The sequence below is a fragment of the Mirounga leonina genome, unplaced genomic scaffold, assembly GCF_011800145.1.
Source record: "Mirounga leonina isolate KUSES-001 unplaced genomic scaffold, KU_Mleo_1.0 Mir_106, whole genome shotgun sequence".
NCBI classification, from domain to species: Eukaryota; Metazoa; Chordata; class Mammalia; order Carnivora; family Phocidae; genus Mirounga; species Mirounga leonina.
In genome coordinates, this window is record NW_023270232.1 from 4,502,642 (window position 1) to 4,516,820 (window position 14,179).

Here is a 14,179-nt window from a genome sequence, read left to right on the forward strand (position 1 = left end):
TGTATGTATGTATGTATGTATGTATGTATGTATGTATGTATGTATGTAATCTCTACACCCAACTGGGGCTTGAACTCACAACCCTGAGATCAAGAGTTGCAGGCTCTTCCAACCGAGGCAGCCAGGCGTCCTGGGAACTTGTTTCTGACTAGAATATAATTGATATTGGATCTGAGGAAAGATGTTCTGAAAATACGAACTTCTTGGAAAGCAGCTGCCAAATATTGAGGTGCCGTTGTGAAGCCTTTAAAAATGTAAGGAACACTTTAGATTTTTTTTTTTTAAAGATTTTATTTATTTATTTGACAGAGAGAGACACAGCGAGAGAGGGAACACAAGCAGGGGGAGTGGGAGGGGGAGAAGCAGGCTTCCCACGTCCTGGGATCATGACCTGAGCTGAAGGCAGACGTTTAACCATCTGAGCCACCCAGGTGCCCCAGCACTTTAGATTTTTAAAGGTTAACTTATATGCCAAATGTACCTTAGTGTTAGTAAATGTTATACTGCTTCAAAGTAACAAATGAAGGTATAATGCTTTGATTAGAAATCCAGGCCCTTTTGGAAGGTAATAATTCTGTTATTTTTAATATCTTAGGACACAGAGTCTGGCATCTAATAATTCAGTCATTTTGGATGGACTAAAAAGAAGACAGAATTTTCTGCAGAACTTTGAAGGCACAAAGAGCGGTCAAACACTCGCATCCAATTCCTTACTACAACTAACTCCAGTCATAAATGTTTAATTCTTATTTTTCTTTTGTAAACTTTTTGGTAAAAATATCCAGATTAATATAGACTATTTTAATCAGCTGAGTATATAAGAATTCTCTAAAGCCGAGCATAGGTGCTGTTAATCTCATTACATATTTTGTTCTAGTTGCTGGCTTTTTTTCCTTTTTGATGTTTTAAAGCTTTTTTAAAAACTTATTTTACTATGAATTTATTGGGAATATAGAGATTTTTTGCAATTAAAAAACCATAAAATCCTTAGTCCTTTTCCAATTAAATGTAATTAACTCAAATTTTCAGACATTCATTAGTTTCTCAAATACATAGGGTTCTAATTTACTATACCCAGTAGTGAATTTCTCTACCCATACTAATACTGAGTTCTTATGTTAAGGATCTCACCAGATTCAGCACAGAAATCCAGATAATAGTGTGTTAGGGTTGTATAGAGCCTTTGTTTGCAACTAAAGTCTTTTATCATTATCAGAAAATTTATATAGTTGTATTGGGTACTTTGCAACAAGAATTTTTTCTATCCAATCATTGCCACCAAGGATCTTCTCTGCAACCACCTTGAACATGAACAGATAGCCCCAAATTGTACTGACTGGCAATGTCCAAAATACCTCTGGTAGCATCTGGGTCTACTATTTTTCTGGTTCCTCTTCATATTTGAGGCACTCTCTATAGCATGGCAGTGAGAAGTGAGGATGTTCTCAGGTGGTGGAGATAGAAAGGAAGTAGAATGGTTGCGGAATGGTTTGTGAGTGAAAGGAGGTTCTGAATTAAAGATTTAGAGAAGATGGAAGATGGATGATAGTTCATTTATATTTGATCTATTTCCACTAAGACTTGGATAGCTTTGCTGGAATTTTTTCTGGCTGGCCTTTTCAAGACCAAGTAGTGGAATGGTCATTTCTCTTGGGTTTGGGAAACAGGGAGCAGACAAGCCTGGTTTCGGCATATTGGACAGATGCTAATGCTGACTTATGGTTGAGGGGATGTTTCTCCTAAGAGGTTCCTAAGGATTGTCAAGGCCTTAAATCTCAAGCATGATTGAATAACTGGAGAGTGCCTCTTAATTCTCACCATCCTGGTAACAATGAAGGCAAGATGAAGCTCAGCACCGTGGAGAGCTGCCTCCAGGCACTGGGGGAGTGTAGAGGAGGGGAGATCAGATACACTGCTGGGTTTTGCAGTGGTTGGCCCATTCACTTCTGTTGACTTTTAGTGGCTCTGAGCAACCTACCATGGCATCCAAGAAGATCAGCTGTGGTCACAAGGACATTTGAAACTCTGGACAAAGTATCAAGGATAATCTGTATAGCAAAGGCTTATGGGGGAGGCATTGTTTTAGGGGGAGTCTTTATAGCTTGGAATCATCATCAATGAATCAAAGACGATTTCAGCTCATTTAAAGAACTTTCCATTAGTCAAAACTATCTATAGATGAAATAAACACGTTTTTTAAAAAAAAGACTTTATTTGACAGAGACACAGCAAGAGAGGGAACACAAGCAGGGGGAGTGGGAGAGGGAGAGAAGCAGGCTTCCCTCCAAGCAGGGAGCCCGATGGGGGGCTCTATCCGAGGACCCCGGGATCATGACCTGAGCCGAAGGAAGATGCTTAACAACTAAGCCCAGGTGCCCCGAAATAGACACTTTTATAAATGAATGAACTTCCTATTATTTAGGGCACTCAGGCAGAGGCTTGATGATCTTTCAATTGGTATATTACAGAGGTATTTCCAGTACTTAACAGGATAGCTGAACTAGATGATTTTAAAGATTCCTTCCAACTGTAAGGTTTTGTACTTACAGATTCAGTGAGGGTTATATGTCAATTATATCGCAAGGAAAAAAAAAAGTTTAAGTGAGGATCCTGCAAAGTACTGAACTCATACAAGATTCCTGAGTTCTTCCAGTTCTCCACTTCTGTCCTATCCTTGTCAGTCCTTGGATTTTGGACCTGGACAAATTTCTCTATTAGAGTGAGGAATCCAAAGTTTTTTATGGCTCTAGTCACACGTAGGGACCAATGAAATCCATCTAATTTTGCCGCTAGACGCACTATAACACTCCCTAAATGTATTAAACAAAGCCTATTATGAAACCAATAAAACTTTCCTTCTACAAAACACAACATTTGACTACAAATATTGAAGATGGGTATATGTGTTGTTTGGGATATTATTCTCTAAAATAAGTGGCTTGCATTTTCTCCCCAATATTAATTTGTGTGCAATAACATTAGTTCTTGATTTCTCATCCTCACTGTGGTCTATTCTCTAAGGAGAAAACTTGTTTTCTTGAGGCAGCATGATGACCTGAGTTTAGGAATCAGAGAAGTTTGAATCCCAATTACAATCCTTGGGAGCTGTGTGATGGAGAAAGTTTCCAAACTTCTCTGATTCGGTTTTCTCATCTGTAAAAGGGAGATGGTAATGATAGATCTAACTTACAGAACTGTTGTAAGATCTGAGGCTAATCTATTCAAAGTGCCCAATGCAGGAGGCACCTGATATCGTTATATGTGTGTATATTTTTATATATTATATATTCACAAAACTTGTCTGATAGGTGAATACGTGGCCTATTATACAGGTCCCATTTTTTGCTAGGTTGTCTGGAATTCCTCCATTTAGAGATTCAGTCCTTTAGGTTAAGATTATAAGAAATTTCATCAATTCAAATCCGGATTTGCCTAGGGAGGTATTATGCCCTGGCTAACAAGTTTTCAGTTAAAATCTGATGCTATAATAGGAATCAAATATGTAAAGCATAGGCTTATTTTAGACATTTCATACATTCTGGGATTATCCTCTCTCATCTGGAATCCCAGACCCTTATGAATACTCAGAGAGTAGCTGGGTTCTGCAAGGTATTTTCAGTATTTCAAACATTCTAATAGAAATTGTATATATTCCTTTGCTTAACTTATTGCTAATTACAACATTAAGTTTCTTTGGCAGTGGCTGAAATTATACCAGCTCAGTAATACAACACCATCACAGGCTGGTGTGACATTGCTAAGCTACACTTGTATCTTATTTATAGATAAGGAGAATGATCATGAGTTTATTACTAAATGCAATTTAGCAGAGACAAAGGTCAGATCTGTGAGGAAAAAACAATGGAGAGAACAGTAGTAGTGTTGAAAACTGGGGACCACTACATTTTGAGAACCCCTCCTACTGCTACCTGAGAAGGCTTTGTGGGAATAGGGAAGAAAGACTACTGCCAAAATGGAGTGGGAAAGAGAGACACTGAGAATCATGAAACAAGAAAGGGGGGTATCAAAAACAAACTCAGAACTACTTTGCTGGCCTCTACAAATCCTTCTTCCTTTTGAAACCTTAGAAACATGTTCCCTCTTTAGCAGTAGTGGTTTCCATTTCTTGGATAATAGTGCCCTCTTCTGGGTAGCTGATGTGACTACTTTTCCAGCACTTGATTCAAAACATTTACAAAGTAATTGGCTAAAGAAAGAGTAGGACCTCTCTCCAAAGGTTGAAGTTAAAAAGCTTTTTTCCAGGGACTTTGGGCCCGCTGAGTTGGTGGAGTGTGGGACTCTGAATCTTGGGGTTGTGAGTTCAAGCCCCACTTCGGGTGGAGAGATTACTTAAAATTAAAATCTAAAAAAAAGCTGTTCCAAGTTTGAATTAGGAGCTACACATATACATAAATATACAAGTGCTAAATGTGTTCAAAGTTGTGTTTTCTCCAAGGCTTCTAAAACCTGTCAAAACCTTGAGCTAAAGGTAGAAATGTGAGCTGCTCTGTATATCATCTTTGCAGTACTGTCATATCACCTAATCCCCCCAATTTCCCTGCACTATCAGCAGGGAAGGCATGTTTGTCTCCACATTACTAACAAAAAAGACCAGGTTTTAGAGTTGAGTTGGCCAAGGTCATGTGGCTAACAATGGCAGAAACATCCCTCCTGTTCCCTCCTTCACTTTCTCTTACTTCTTGTTACTCTAAACACTCATTCTATCCTCCAGTATCTTTTAAGCAATTTATAATTGCTCCTTAAACTATTTCCATGTCATAACATTTTAAAACGATAGCTTGATTCCTTTTGTCACATAAGATTGACGTGCAGATGCAAAATGATGACTTTTTAAAAAAACTTTTGCTTTTTTTTTTATTCTTATGTTAATCCCCATGCATTACATCATTCGTTTTAGATGAAGTGTTCCATGATTCATTGTTTGCGTATAACACCCAGTGCTCCATGCAGAACGTGCCCTCTTTAATACCCATCACCAGGCTAACCCATCCTCCCACCCCCCTCCCCTCTAGAACCCTCAGTTTGTTTTTCAGAGTCCATCGTCTCTCATGGTTCATCTCCCCCTCCGATTTCCCCTGCTTCATTCTTCCCCTCCTGCTACCTTCTTCTTTTTTTTTTCTTAACATATATTGCATTATTTGTTTCAGAGGTACAGAATGGTGATTCAACAGTCTTGCACAATTCACAGCGCTCACCATAGCACATACCCTCCCCCAAAACTTTTGCTTTTTAACTATAGAAAAATCTAGCCCTGTAGGTTTGAGAATGACCAGAGAGAGGCAAGTGTATAGTTCCCTCTTATTTTTATATCTTAAGGTCATAGAGTTTAAGGACCCGAAGCCAAAGGCAAGAGAAGTCTTCATAGAATCTTGGAACAGAGCAATAGATGAGGCACCCCGACTCCTAAATTTTAAGAAATAAATTATATCAGTAACTCTGGTAAAATATTTTGGAGAATAAAGATTCTAATAAGATTATATTTTAAACTATTTGTGCATTGAAATTATACTTACTCCTTCATGTTCTTCCCAATAGATATTAGCAGATACAAATCTCTTTGAGAGTTATAGAGAGAGCAAATAGGAAAAAAAAATTCTCCATTCCTTCATTACCATTCCCAAATTTTCTAGTTGATATCCATAGAGAACACAGACTTACCCAAATTTGGTAGTACTCAAATTTTTTTCGGCTAAGCCACAGCTTGAAGTTACTTATGACTTGGTTTAAGACAGCGGACAGAATTTTGATTCAGTGAGTTTGGGGCTTAGAAAGGCAGGATTGTATCACAGTCATTCTGAAAAACACTGAATAAACTTGTTAGTGTCTTGCATAGGGAGAATTGAACAGTCTAGTCCTTTCTATTTACATACCTGCTATTTGACCTCCAAATGAATGCCAATGTTTTAGAGGAGCTAAAAACTTTATTTCATCAGTATTTGATCTTCAACCACAACAAACTAACATTTGTTCCTATTATCCCAATTTTACAAGTGTGACGTTCTTTGCCACATCCACTCCTTGTTCCTATGTACATCACACTCTGTTGTAGGGCTACAAAGACTTTACAGTGGTAGAATTGGGGTGGGTGTGAAGGAAAGGAAGAAAAGGATTTAGAAAAGCACAGATCTAGAGATGCACAGTGATTCCCATACTCTACAGAGACGCATTTTCCCACTATCATTAACTGACACTCCTTTTGTTCACCGTTTTGAATCCATAAGGTAACTTTTAGATCTACAGCCCTTTTGACTTCAGACCAATCCATAGTAGTGCAGAAGGCTTGTAGCGATCATTTGTGGTTTCAGCTATTTACGACCAATCCCCAAACTCCATGACATATAGCAGTTTGTAATTTTGCTAAGACACAAGTTTGATGTTCAGGTTACAAGGCTGGGGTCTTAGAAATTGTCAAGTGCACCTACATCTCAGTTTGGCTCCTTGTTCTCCACTCAAGAGTAGCTGGGTTGAAGAGATCACGAAGAGATAAAGAAATGGCTCTGAAAAGAATGCCAACCAGCCAGCACCAGTGATGTAGGAAAACTGTAGGCTAAGGAATCAACCTTCTGCATTGTCAAAAGATTTCCAGTTTTGTATAAGGTTGTAATTTAGGGGCAGTTAATCCCCATCAATAAAATAAAATCCTTTAATTCACTGTAAATACATAATCTGTATTAAATAAGACATTTAGGCTTGTTTTCTCGCTGTGTTTCTCCGGGGTTTTCCTACTCATCCTAAATTTCATGGGAGCACCTGCCCCAAAACGCTTTTCGAAACAAAGCTTTCACGTTGGTGTGGTAGAGAGAGCCCTCAATTTGGATTCAGAAGAGGAGTTCTTTGGTCCTGACTGTGCCACCAACTGAACGTGTGTCTTCAAACAAGCAAATCCCTCACGAGGAGCTTAGTTTCCCCTCCGTCAGTGGGGGGAGTGGAAAGGACCTAAAACGAACCAAGGACTAATTTCATGACTAAAAGCTAAGACTTGAGGTACGACTGTCCAGTTCCGACCTTCACTTCCAGCCCACCTACCCACGGCAGACCCCGCGAAGCCCCTTCCCACCAGCGCCGGGCCGCCGGCCTCGCGCTAAACCGTTAGACGTTAACGCTTCACCCCGAAATGGGCGGGCCGAGGCCTGCCGCTTCCGGCGGCGAATGGCGAGGCGGCGCGTGGCGCTCCCCACCGGCCTCGCTCGGGCGGGTCCACGCGCCAGCCCGCCGCGCCCGAGCGCCTCTCCGCCGCGGTTGAGGGCCTTCCCAGCTCCAGCAGTGCATGCTGGGAAGCCCCAAAGTGTCTCCGCGGCACCGAGGATAAGTGTTCGTAGTGGGGTAGGGAGAAGTCGGGGGCGGGGGGGGGGGACGCGAATCACATTATGCTAATAAATTCGCGCGTCCTTTATGGAGATTGGCCAGGGTTTTGCCTTAACAGCCAATCACTTTAGAACAAGGGTGGGCCAGTCGAGATCGCTCATACTCATTGGCTGGGAGGTTGCAACGCGAAGGAAGAGTTTAAACCTAGAGTATCCGGGATTATTTTTCCCCCGCCGGGCGGTGCGTGTCCCGGAAGTGACGTAGCTCTGGCCGGGCGGCCACCCTGCCCCCGCTTCCTTTCACGCTGCTGCCGCCCGTGGGTGGTTGTGGCCACCGAGCCCAGAAGGAGGAGGCGGCGGCGGCGGCGGCGGCAGCAGCGGCAGCGAATGATGCCTGGGAAACTCCTCTGGGGGGACATTATGGAGCTGGAGGCACCCTTGGAGGAGACCGAGAGCCAAAGGAAGGAGAGGCAAAAGGTGCGCTGAGGATGGGCCGCGCCTCTTTTTGGGCTGCGCCGGCTTGGGCGGGGAGGGGATCTGTCTCAGATCTGATGGCCTGTCACAACCCGGCCGGAGCATCCCAGGGCCTCCCCTCGCGCAGCCCTTGTCCCTTTGAGGTCGCTCCGGGCCCATTCCCACCTCCATACCCGTAACCTGCAGAAGGGCTGCACTACGCTTTGGCCTGGCGCCCTGTGCTCCCTCAGCCCTTCCCGTGGGAGCCTAAGAGATGGGCAGACTCAGGTTCCCATCACCGCGGAATCTGTTCTTTCTTTCCTCTTTTTCCTTAAGCAACGAGGCCTGTTCGGTTCTTATGGGCTGTCTTAGAAGATGATTAAGAAAGATGGTTGCCTTGAATATGTGTTACTTCTCCGTCACCCTGACCTGTGAGGGAGAGTCTTGGGGAAATAGATCTTAGGTTTACAAACCTCGGTAGCTAGTGTTTAGAGGCTTAAGGAAATGTGTCACAGCCAGCATTGCTAGGAGTTGGCTGTGATGGAGATCGTGTGGGTTGTTTCACTAGTAGGCTTTACTGTTAGTATTTTCATTCAGTCCACAAGTATCTAATGAGCTTACTTTGTGCCACACTCTGCTGGCACCAAGGAGTTCAAATAAGTCCCTTCCCTCAAGGACCCTGTAGAGGGGTTGCCGAGAATTCCCATCCCCACCCTCAAAAGAAGGAGACCCAGAGAAAAGACAGCAGAGCTTAGGTGGGTGAGGAAGCTGTATTTGAAGGCTGACTTTTGACAAAAAAATGGAAATATTCTGTATAGCTCCAGAGAGCAGAACTTACCTTTCCTACCTTATCACCAAGGTAAACTTTGCCATTCCAGCCAACCAGTTATTTTTTGTCTGTGTGGTGAAATATACATAACATAAAATTTACCATTTTAACTATCTTAAAGTGTAAGTTTTGTAGCATTAAGTACATTCACATTGTTCTGTAGCTATCACCGCCATTCATCTCTGCAACTGAAACTCTGTTCCCCTTAAATACCAACTTCCCATTGCCCCCTCTCCTCCGTCCCTGGAAATCACCATTCTACTTTCTGTCACTATGAATTTCACCTCTCTAGATACCTTATGTAAGTGGAATCACCAAGCAGTTGTAATTTTGGCTCCTCCTGAAATGCCTGTATCTCCTTTTGCATTCAAATCCTATCTATTGGGGTGCCTGGGTGGCTCAGTTGGTTGAGTGTCTGCCTTGGGATCAGGTCATGATCCCAGAGTCCTGGGATTAGGCCCTGCTTTGGGCTCCCTGCTCAGCGGGGAGCCTGCTTCTCCCTCTCCCTTTGCTGCTCCCCCTGCTTGTGCACGTGTTCTCTCTCTCTCAAATAAATAAAATCTTAAAAGCAACAACAAAAAACAAATCCTGTCTGTCTGTCAAGGTTTAGTTTATGTGTTTGTTCTTTTTTTTTTTAAGATTTTATTTATTTGACAGGGAGAGAGAGAGCGCGAGCGCACAAGCAGGGGGAGTGGCAGGCAGAGGCAGAGGGAGAAGCAGGCTCCCCGCAGAGCAGAGGGAGCCCAATGTAGGACTCTATCCCAGGACCCCGGGATCATGACCTGAGCCGAAGGCAGTCGCCTAACCAACTGAGCCACCAAGGAGCCCTACGTGTTTATTCTAAACATTCTACTATACACGTCCAGTAATCTCATTCCCCTTTGAAGTCTTGTTCCAGTGCTATCTTTGTAAAGTTAGCTCACTTTTCCCTTTTGTATCCTCTCCAAAATGTTTCCTAAGATTCTTGAGGGAAATGGCCATATACTTGTCCATCCTTACATATCAATACATTCTTGTAAATTGGTGGCTTTCACGTTGTAGATTCTCCAGAAATACTTGTTGATTTTCCTCTAACTATGAAAGATAACTAAAGATTGGGAAGCAGATTGGAGTACCAACTAATAGAAACAGCATTTGGGTAGTGATCTGGCACTGAGTTGAAGATAAGTTTGGTTTGGGTATGTAGAGCTGTGGAGCTAGGCCTTAGGTTCTCAAAACTGGAGTGCAGGTGAGGAAAGAAGCATGGAAGTGTTTGTTGAAGCCATGAAAATGGTATGAAAGTATACACAAAGAACAGAGACTTAAGGAGCATCCACAGAAGGAGGGAGAGGAACCATTGGAGAGGGTAGGTGTAAGAGGATAAGGAAGGGATATAGAGTGTCGTGGAAGCTGAGGAAGTGAACGGTGTCAAGCACTCACTACGGATCTGATGTGGAATGATGTATTTCATCACTGAGTTTGGACTTGGGGTCTCACTTTACCTTGCTTCATGTTCCTGAAGTATGGGGCCCAAAGGTGATTCTCACCCCAAGGCTGGCTCTGTAAATAACCTTGTTTTTCTATAGAACTTGTTGGTTTGGGGAGATGTGGGCTAGTTCAGTTAATGAAAGATCAAATGTTGTAACATGTAACTGTATAACTTATGTTAATGTAAAGCTCTACTGTTTACAAAGCATTTTCACATATGTTATTCTGTTTTCACAGCATCTCCATTTTATGGATGAGAAAATTGTATGTGAAAGTACTCTGTAAAATTTATGTAAATCCTGGTGAAAATTTTGGTGGTGGTAGTTTTTGCTATCACTAATAACTACTTTGTAATTTATTTTGAATATTTGACCAAGTAATTTCGAAGTGTTAAATTGCCAAATAATTTCTTGTTGTTTGCACATATTAAAACACTGGTTGGGGGGCGCCTGGGTGGCTCAGTTGGTTGAGCGACTGCCTTCGGCTCAGGTCATGATCCTGGAGTCCCGGGATCGAGTCCCACGTCGGGCTCCCTGCTCGGCGGGGAGTCTGCTTCTCCCTCTGACCCTCCCCTCTCTCATGTGCTCTCTCTCTCTCTCTCATTCTCTCTGTCTCAAATAAATAAATAAAATCTTTAAAAAAAAAAAAAAACACTGGTTGGTCACCAGTTTGGCATTTTTTTTTTTAAATTTTAAAGATTTTATCCATTTATTTGACAGAGAGAGAGAGGGAACACAAGCAGGGGGAGTGGGAGAGGGAGAAGCAGGCTTCCTGCCAAGCAGGGAGCCTGATGAGGGGCTCGATCCCAGGACTCTGAGATCATGACCTGAGCTGAAGGCAGACACTTAACGACTGAGCCACCCAGGCACCCCCACTTTGGCATTTTAAAACTAAAGTTGCAGAGTTGTCTTTTTTTTTTTTTTAAGTTCTAATAATTAAAAAACTTTAAAAAGGTTTCAAGGATTACATATACTTGCCTTTCCATGGGAGTATAACAGTTGGAGCTTTACGTGAATGACAGTTTTGTTTGGTTTGTATATTCTTTAACCTGTTAATTATCAAAGTTCAAAGAGGAAACATGATGTGAAAAGAGCATGGGCTTTCAAATTAGACAGAGCTTGATTACTAGCACTTCCACTTGAAGGAAATCCTGCATGTGACTCTTTGGCCAGTTACTTACCTCTAAGAACTTCTGTTTCCTCATCAGTAAAATGGCAAAGGTACAAAGGTAATACAGGTTCGCTATCCCTTATCCAAAATCCTTGGGGCTGATTCAGAATTCTGGGGATTTTTAGAAGGATAACACCCCAGTAGGGTTTGGGGCCCCCAGTTTATAATCAAACACGTTAATATCAAATGTGAATATGCATAATAAGTGGAATAAATAAAGGTTATAAATAGCCTCACATCAGTTCGAGTCAAATTTTCCCACCAAATGAGTTCAGGTTAGGTGAGGTTTTGTCTCCAAATAAGTTACCAAAAAACTTTCGGTTTTCAGAGCTTTATGGATATCGGAATTTCGGATAAGGGATTATGGACCTGTACTTCCCTTATAGGGTTGTTATGAAGATTTAAACAAGATAAGCCGAAAACACATTACACAATGCTGGGTAGGTACTCAATAATTATTAACTTTTTTTTCTCTTGGAGATAGAAGTTTTTGTTTGTTTGCTTTTTAATTTATAAATCTCAGGTTCTCATCTTTTTCTGAAAGGAGCTATTTTGATTTCCCTTAAATCATGTAATGGGATCAGAGAGGGGCTAGAGGCCAAGTCTTGAGAATGCAAGAAATGGGATGAGAAAGAAAGCAAGAAGTGAGGCTTAGGCTTGGCATTAGCAACCAGTCTAGATTTTTACCAGGTAACTTTTCAAGGTGATGGTCGATTGAGCTTTGCTGGTTGGGGAGTCAACGCTCTAAGTTCTCTAGAGTCTTAAGAGGAAAGCTTGTGACCCTCTTGTTGCTTCTTTGTTTTTCCACAGAGTGATAGAAGGAAGTCAAGGCACCATTATGACTCAGATGAGAAATCAGAAACAAGAGAAAATGGTGTTACAGATAACTTGGATGCTCCCAAGCCCAAAAAAGCTAAAATGAAAGAGAAGCTAAATGGAGACACTGAAGAAGGATGTAATAATAGACTTTCAGATGAATTTTCTAAATCTCATAAGTCAAGAAGAAAAGATCTGTCAAATGGAGATATTGGTGAATATGAAAAAAAATCAAAGCGAATGTCATCCTTAGATAGTTCTACTCATAAATCAAGTGATAATAAACTAGAGGAGGTATGAATACTTTTTGTTATGCATTTGCCATTATCCTTGAAATACAGGCTAATTTGATTTTTTAGACTAATTAGAATTGATTCCATAACGTTTCCTGCTTAGTGTCCAGTACCCTCAGGTGGACAGTGGAGTCTATAGCTGAAACCTGATGAGCCTTTTATTCTTTGTCCCTTGTTTCTGTCATTATATTGCCTTTTTCTTTGGGTGGAGGTGGGGGGGGATGTAAATGTAAACTTTTCCTGTACATTTGGGTTCCTAGTTTTTCCAAATTGCTTATTGATGGTCACCTACTTGATTTCTTATGGTTATTTCAGTCCCTACCAGTACTCATGAATTGACGTCTGACTTCCTGAAACAAGGTACATAAAGCCTCTTGACTTTGTGTATTTTGCCTTCTGCTTTTTCTGCTTCTGTAACAATAGCAACTCTAAGTGATCTTTAGATCTTATTGTAACTCAATCTTAAAGCTGTTTGCATTTTTAAACAAAAATGAAACCTAAAAATGATCTGAAGAAATCTGTTCTGGATATTAATTTTTTGGGAGGTGTAGAAAACATGCTTAGTGTAGAATTTGCTTTGCTGGACCCATTGCTTTTGCCCATACCTGTTAGAGTAGATATTTTCTTGCACAGAATTTATTCAGTTTGTTCTTGCAGGTTTCCTCTAGCAGAGTTCATAGATTTGTCTAGGTATCATAAATTGTCAGTAACTCAAGTCCTCCGAAAGAAACAACATTGAAAGTCTTGATAATTCTTGGTAATCAGTAGTTCTTTATATTTTAAAATCTGATGGTTGCCAATAATTTAAATACATCTGAGCCTAATTTAATGTGTAATCTTTGGAGAGCTTTGGGAAAACATGTTGAATTTTTGCCTTAAAATACGGCATTTTTTTATTTGTGAATTTGGTATTTGTCAGGAAGCACATATGTTAGAGAGTTGATATAAATAAGGCCCTACAAATTTGTATTGCTAGTAGCAGAATGTACGGGGTTGCTTTTGCTCTGTTGGGATTTTACCGGTACAATGCTTTGTATTATAATAGGCTTAATTGTTTATTATTTTTTTAGATCACACTTGGGTTCAGGAATTCTACTTCTAGGCATTTATCTTCCTAAAGAGATAATCATGAGGTGTGCAGGGATGTATGAAACTCTTATCACAGTGTTGTTGATCCTAGCAAAAAATTTATGCATCCTAAATGTCTGATAGTAGGCAGTTGATTTTAGAAAATATGCTAGATCTATGCAATAGATGACATCTATCCTAAAGGTTGTGGAAGAGTGTTAAAAAGGTATTCAGGGGGTGCCTGGCTGGCTCAGTAGAGCGTGTAACTCTTGATCTCAGGGTCATGAGTTCAAAAAAAAAAAAATAATAATTATTAAAAGGTATTCAGTGTATCCTATTAAATGAAAAAAACCCACATTACAATACAGTATATACAGTATTGTTTTTATTTAAAAACATTTAGGGGTGCCTGACTGGCTCAATTGGTAGAGCATGTGACTTAATCTCAGCATCATGAGTTTGAGCCCCACGTTGGATGTGGAGATTATTTAAAAATAAATAAATAAAATTCATATGTGCATAGACTGAAGTTTGGAGGAGTGTTTGTTTCAAATGTGGCTTTAGCTGACTGGATTATAGTTTTATTTCTGTTTATATGTGGCTTCTACAATGAAAATGTATTACTTTTGTAATATATATATATATTTTTTTAATCTTAAGATAATAGCCTTGAGGTTTACTTAAATGGCTTACAATTTCAGTTTGATATTATGTCTTTTATCTGGTTCTCTGTTTGAAACTGCTATTGTGTATGATTC

The 14,179-nt window shown here is 40.7% G+C and overlaps 2 protein-coding genes across 3 annotated transcripts in view; both read left to right on the forward strand.

Moving 5' to 3' along the window:
* Positions 1–1,108, forward strand: part of LOC118018043 (storkhead-box protein 1-like) — a 56,949-nt gene extending 55,841 nt beyond the window's left edge. Inside the window, exon 4 of the mRNA XM_035016515.1 lies at positions 596–1,108. Within this exon, the coding sequence (XP_034872406.1) occupies positions 596–743 (148 nt within the window). The 3' untranslated portion in view covers positions 744–1,108. The remainder of the gene's footprint in view (positions 1–595) is intronic.
* Positions 1,109–7,623: 6,515 nt separating this feature from the next.
* The window catches only part of LOC118018049 (ATP-dependent RNA helicase DDX50-like), a 38,188-nt gene continuing 31,632 nt past the window's right edge, over positions 7,624–14,179 (forward strand). The window contains exons 1-3 of one of the 2 annotated variants that reach the window (XM_035016530.1): positions 7,624–7,802; positions 11,573–11,684; positions 12,055–12,354. In XM_035016530.1, coding sequence (XP_034872421.1) covers positions 12,163–12,354 — 192 coding nt within the window. In that variant the 5' untranslated portion in view covers positions 7,624–7,802; positions 11,573–11,684; positions 12,055–12,162. The remainder of the gene's footprint in view (positions 7,803–11,572; positions 11,685–12,054; positions 12,355–14,179) is intronic. The other variant, XM_035016526.1, reaches the window with a different exon arrangement.